Source organism: Alosa sapidissima, chromosome 13 (genome assembly GCF_018492685.1).
Source record: "Alosa sapidissima isolate fAloSap1 chromosome 13, fAloSap1.pri, whole genome shotgun sequence".
NCBI classification, from domain to species: Eukaryota; Metazoa; Chordata; class Actinopteri; order Clupeiformes; family Clupeidae; genus Alosa; species Alosa sapidissima.
The window spans coordinates 22,675,639-22,681,771 of record NC_055969.1 but is presented as its reverse complement, the minus strand read 5'-3'; the positions used below and the strand labels follow the sequence as shown (position 1 = coordinate 22,681,771).

At 46.3% G+C, this 6,133-nt stretch overlaps 1 protein-coding gene across 1 annotated transcript in view; it reads right to left on the bottom strand.

Moving 5' to 3' along the window:
• LOC121680539 (disabled homolog 2-interacting protein-like) overlaps positions 1–6,133 on the bottom strand; it is a 250,121-nt gene that overhangs the window by 42,039 nt on the left and 201,949 nt on the right. Inside the window, 3 exon segments of the mRNA XM_042059939.1 lie at positions 899–952; positions 954–998; positions 1,211–1,364. Coding sequence (XP_041915873.1) covers positions 899–952; positions 954–998; positions 1,211–1,364 — 253 coding nt within the window.

Below are 6,133 nucleotides of genomic sequence, written 5' to 3'. Positions count from 1 at the left end.
TATATGACCGTGATGTAGAGGGCAAGAAAGTATAATAGTCTCTCTCATGTGCTCATAACTTAGGTTATCAGGTCACTTGCTCATGATTTGCAGGTAACTTACAAATGAGGTAGCCTATTGCTTGCCATAATGGTAATGAAAAAATATATTACTAGTAGTAAAATATTCAAATATTTAGTGTTTACCTAACCTTACTCAGCACTGAAACCTGTCAAACTTCTTTCAAAGTCCTTCATCAAATGAATTAAGATTAAAATAATTTAATTTCTGAGCACCACAAAGTCAGACCTCAGCACCTTTTTAAATGTAAGATTGTTCTTAGGTCACATATCAATCAAATCATAACAACTGCAATGGTACTGTTTTTAAAGTCATGTGTAGTAGGCCTAAGTGTAAATGTGTGCGTCTAAACATGCTTTAATGAGCTTACACTTTAATGAGCCGAATTTGAGCTTACATGAGCCGAATTTGAGCAACCTACTGTATGTGTTTTACATTAACTTACAAAATAGGAGGGTTGCTGCTTGCTCTGCTTGTATTTCTGTCCCTCCCAAACTGCATTGAAATGGTATGTTTAGCAGCCAGAATTTTTAACATTTCCAGGGGGAGAAATCTCCGGCCCCCCTCTAACATGACCCACCCCCCTCTCGAAAAAAAAAAAAGGCTGATTGTGCCCCCCCTGAATTTTGGCTTGCATGACGCCCCTGGGTGCTAGTGCTGGAGCCGATGTCTCCCCTCACCTTGTTTGGGTGGGTGTGTGTGTGTGTGTGTGTGTGTGTGTGTGTGTGTGTGTGTGTGTGTGTGTGTGTGTGTGTGTGTGTGTGTGTGTGTCTCCCCTCACCTTGTTTGTGTGTGTGTGTGTGTGTGTGTGTGTGTGTGTGTGTGTGTCTCCCCTCACCTTGTTTGGGTGGACGGCTCGTCTCAGGTTCTCCATCCACTTGTCCCTCTCAGCGGGCTGAGCGGCACGAGAAACACTTACTGCCCGTCGATGTAGTCACCTGAGGAGAGGGACATAAGACATTACACTCAAGGGTGAAAGTGGTGTGTGCGTGCGTGCGTGCGTGCTTGCCTTGAAACAGTAGTCCTGTCCCAGGATGCTGCTATGTACAGGTTTGATGAGCACCTTGTCCTTCATGCTGAGAGGTGTGTGTGTGTGTGTGTGTGTGTGTGTGTGTGTGTGTGTGTGTGTGGTGTGTGTCTGTGTGTGTACCTCAAAGCAGTAGTCCTGTCCCAGGATGCTGGTGTGCACAGGTTTGATGAGCACCTCGTCCTCCATGCTGAGGTCCAGAGCTTCGACTGCACTACTGGGGCTCAGTAACGACTCGTGGGAGCGAGACTCCTTCAACCTCGGCATCAGATGGGATCTGTGAGCACACACACATACACACACACACACACACACACACACACACACACACACACACACACACACACACACACACACACACACAGAGAAAGAGAGAGAGAGAGAGAGACAGAGAACATAAGAATACTTACTTACTTGTTTATTTACTAAACCAGAACATCAGACAACATCAGTGCACTGAAAGACAAGATGCCGGCATCAACTAGGATCCACAAAAAGACTCCTTTACCATTTCATCACGTGGGATCTACTGTACTTACACAGTCACAGAGCGAGACCACATATGCGTGTGCGCACGCACACACACGCACACACACACACACGCCTAAGAAAGGGGAAAAAGCAAATGACTAAGGAATTAAGTCATCAGCTCTACAGACACACACACACACACACACACACACACACACACACACACACACACACAGATAAATGATCATCCAACCTTTGCGTCATATGACTTCCACAAACAGCTAGAAAGAGGGAGAGAGAGAAGGAGGAGAGAGAAAGAGAGGGAGTGGATGAAAGATGGCAGAAAGAAAGAGAAGGAGGAGAGAGTGAGCAAGAGGAGGAGAGAGAGAGGGGGGGGGAGGTGGAGAGAGAGAGGGGGGGGAGGAGAGAGAGAGAGGGGGGGAGGTGGAGAGAGAGAGAGGAGGAGGAGAGAGAGAGAGAGGGGGGGAGGTGGAGAGAGAGAGGGGGGGAGGTGGAGAGAGAGAGGGAGAGAGAGAGAAAGGGAGAGAGAGAGGGAGAGAGGGAGAGAGAGAGGAGGGGAGGTGGAGAAAGGACTAAACATACATCAGCACGCTTATGTGAAGTCATTTGTACTGAGCACTGCGGAAGACAGGGAAGGAGAGAGAGAGGGAGAGAGGGAGAGAGAGAGAGAGGGAGAGGGGAGAGAGAGGGAGAGAGAGAGGGAGAGGGAGGGAGAGGGTGAGGAATGGAAGAAGAGAGGGGAGGCTAACACAAATGCAGGAAGGAAGAAAACTATGAAGGAATGAATCAAACGAGAGAAAAACAAAAGCCTGAGTCATGGAATGCATTCACACACACACACACACACGCACGCACACACACGCGCACACGCACACACACACACACGCACACGAAGAACCCCAAACAGTCACTGACTCGTGGGCTAGTGCAACAAGGAAAAAAAATGATCAGATACCATGGAGTATTTCAAACAGTCAAACAGCAATAAACACACACACTCACACTCTCACACACTCACACACTCACACACACACACACACACACACACACACACACACACACACACACACACACACACACAGGGATAACGCCCGCTGAGGTGTCCTGCTATACGGAATTAATGGACGAGGGCGAGAGGCAAAGAACTCTCTGACGCGCAGCGGAGGGGAGTTGCCTCCGCCCGAGTCCATTAATTCCGTATAACAGGACACACCTCGAAGGCCGTTATCCCGCTTATCACCCGGTTGCTATGGAGTTACATTTGTTTCACTTTTATGAGTGAGCAGTAGCACAATTTGAGCGCAGAAAAATATTTTGAGGAAAAAAAAAATTGTAGTTGAGCCACTCTAGGCAATAGTCTTGCCTTTATAGCATGCAAAGGAAACAAGTGGCTCCGTTTAGAATGAAGCCGACTTGTTCGTTGTAGCCTACAACTTTCTTTGGCCCTATAACAGCGATAGCGATAGCTTGTTTACAGTTGATTCCATTGTTGCGAAGCCTGCTTCCAGAATCAACCGTCGTCCTACTATGGTTGTTATAGTTACCATTCTTAAGCATTGATATGGAACGGTGATTACACTTTTTTTTAACAGATCTACTTCATAGGTGTCCCGTTATTCAGAATTAATATGATGGGGTCAATGTGGAGGTGGTAAGCACCTACAAGTATCTGGGTCTCCACCTGGACAATTAGCCCATACTGAAGCACTGAGGAGAGATAGTCTGTCTGCCTCTCCACCCTCTCCATGTTTGTGTACTGTCTGTCCACTAGCCACTTTTTACCACTGTCTTACTGCTTCACTGTTTGCATGCTATATTAGCACATACAGTACGCATAACCCCTCCCTCCATCCCACAGCCGGATTGTGGTCACACTTATACCTATACTTAATACTTAATGCTTAATAATCAATACTTGTATAATGGCTGTAACCCTATTACGTCAACCCATTCTTGCACTGATATAGTTTTTCTATATTACCTTGCCTACTCTCTTATATGTCTATATTTATTTTATGCTGGTCTCTAGACTTTATTCTTGCACTGTTGGACTTACTAATTTGCACGATCACCATGACACTCACCCTCACAGAGCACCTTACCTTTAGCCTAGAAATCTAGACGCACCCTAGCGGCGGCAAATTAATTTGCTCAGCCTGTACGTCTAGTATCAAACCATAGGAATTTCTATTGACTGACGCCGTGGACGTCATCCAATCACAGCGCTCTATTTTGTTAGAGAGTCTTAAGGCGGGCTTAACAGGATGATGACAGTCCTACGACGGTAAACAACAAGGAAGGTGGCTATGGCGAACGAAGAGCGGTTGTTTGAATCGGCGTTGGCGTCAACTTTGGAGGAGTTGGACTTGTGCTTTTCTTTAAAAGTTGAGCAACACAATGCACTTAAGTCATTCCTTTCGAAGAAGGATGTATTTGCCGTTTTGCCGACCGGATACGGATATGGTCGTAGCGCTGGCCTATTGCATGCCTAGGCAGTTTGAAAGACAATTCTCTGCCTGCCCCTTGGATTAAGCGAAGTGAATGGGTCGATTCCCGACTATACATTTCAATGATATAGGATGGCCCGCCAGGCTACCTTACCTTACTATGTACAGTGAATCACAGGCTCAGTCCCTGCCTTAGTCATTGCAAGCGCCTCATGCTTAATAACCCCTAAGCACACTATGCACACTATATACAATGCACAACGGAACAAACATACACACAGAAATACATATTCAAAGAAAAACACTAAAATAAGACTAAGCACATAACATGTGTGTGTGTGTGTGTTTGTGTGTGTGTGAGAGACTCCCACACAGTGTTCTCCCTGGTCTCCCCTCAAACCCAGTGTTTTACAGGCCAGCCCATCCAAACCAAGCCAATTGGCTAGCTCTCCATAACGAACCAATTACCTCCTAATTATGTGCAAGGCTGTTCACTGATTACATACCCAAGACTATTATGCATATCTCATTTTACAGGTAAGCACACTCAAACAAACACACACAAACGCACACACTAACACACACACACACACACACATAGTTTCACACTGAGATAGACATTCCATTATCATTAACCTTGCTGGAGGCATTCACTCATCAGATAGCGAGAACATGAGTGTGTACACGTGCATGTGCCACACACACACACACACACACACACACACGTAGACACATGCATTAGCGCATTCTTAACAACCCCTGTGACAGGCACACCAGGTCAATAACTACAGACAATGAGATGCAATATCTTTTTAGTGCTGCACACTGTGGGAGTGCAATACGCGCACACACACACACACACACACACACACACACAGACAGACACACGCGCATACACACACACACGTCTCAGTAATGACCTGTGTGGCCCATACACAGCCATGAATAACCAGTACTGGGAATGACTGTCCAGTCGGAGGCCCTTAGGAGTAGGCTCTTTATAGAACACACACACACACACAAATAGAGAGAGAGAGAGAGAGAGAGAGAGAGAGAGAGAGAGAGAGAGAGAGAGAGAGAGAGAGAGAGAGAGAAGAGAGACTCCCTCTGCAGCGATCAGCAATGCTGGCCGTTCTAATAACACACAGCCTAGCCAGAAATGGACAATAGTCACTTGGCAAGAATTTCCATAAATCACACTCACACACACACACACACACACACACACACACTCGACAACATCTTAATAATCCCAGACACACCCACTGTGCTGCAGATGCAGCCAGAGACGACGGCTCAATATTCCACACTCTTTTGGCCAACTCCCTCCCTCTCCATCTCAGCTAGCTTATTTAGAGCTCACTCTAAGATCTCTCTCTCTCTACCGCTCTCCTCATTCATTATCTCTTTCTCTCTCTCTCTCTCTATCTCAGCTAGCTTAGAGCTCACTCTAAGATCTCTCTCTCTCTCTACCGCTCTCCTCATTCATTATCTCTTTCTCTCTCTCTCTATCTATCTCAGCTAGCTTAGAGCTCACTCTAGGATCTCTCTCTCCCTCTACCTCTCTACTCCCTCCCTCCCTCTCTCCACCTAACTTAGAGCTCACTCTAGGATCTCTCTCTCTCCATCTCAGCTAGCTTATTTAGAGCTCACTCTAGGATCTCTCTCTCTCCATCTCAGCTAGCTTAGAGCTCACTCTAGGATCTCTCTCTCTCCATCTCAGCTAGCTTATTTAGAGCTCACTCTAGGATCTCTCTCTCTCCATCTCAGATAGCTTACTTAGAGCTCACTCTAGGATCTCTCTCTCTCCATCTCAGCTAGCTTATTTAGAGCTCACTCTAGGATCTCTCTCTCTCCATCTCAGCTAGCTTATTTAGAGCTCACTCTAGGATCTCTCTCTCTCCATCTCAGCTAGCTTATTTAGAGCTCACTCTAGGATCTCTCTCTCTCCATCTCAGCTAGCTTATTTAGAGCTCACTCTAGGATCTCTCTCTCTCTCCATCTCAGCTAGCTTATTTAGAGCTCACTCTAGGATCTCTCTCTCTCCATCTCAGCTAGCTTATTTAGAGCTCACTCTAGGATCTCTCTCTCTCTCCATCTCAGCTAG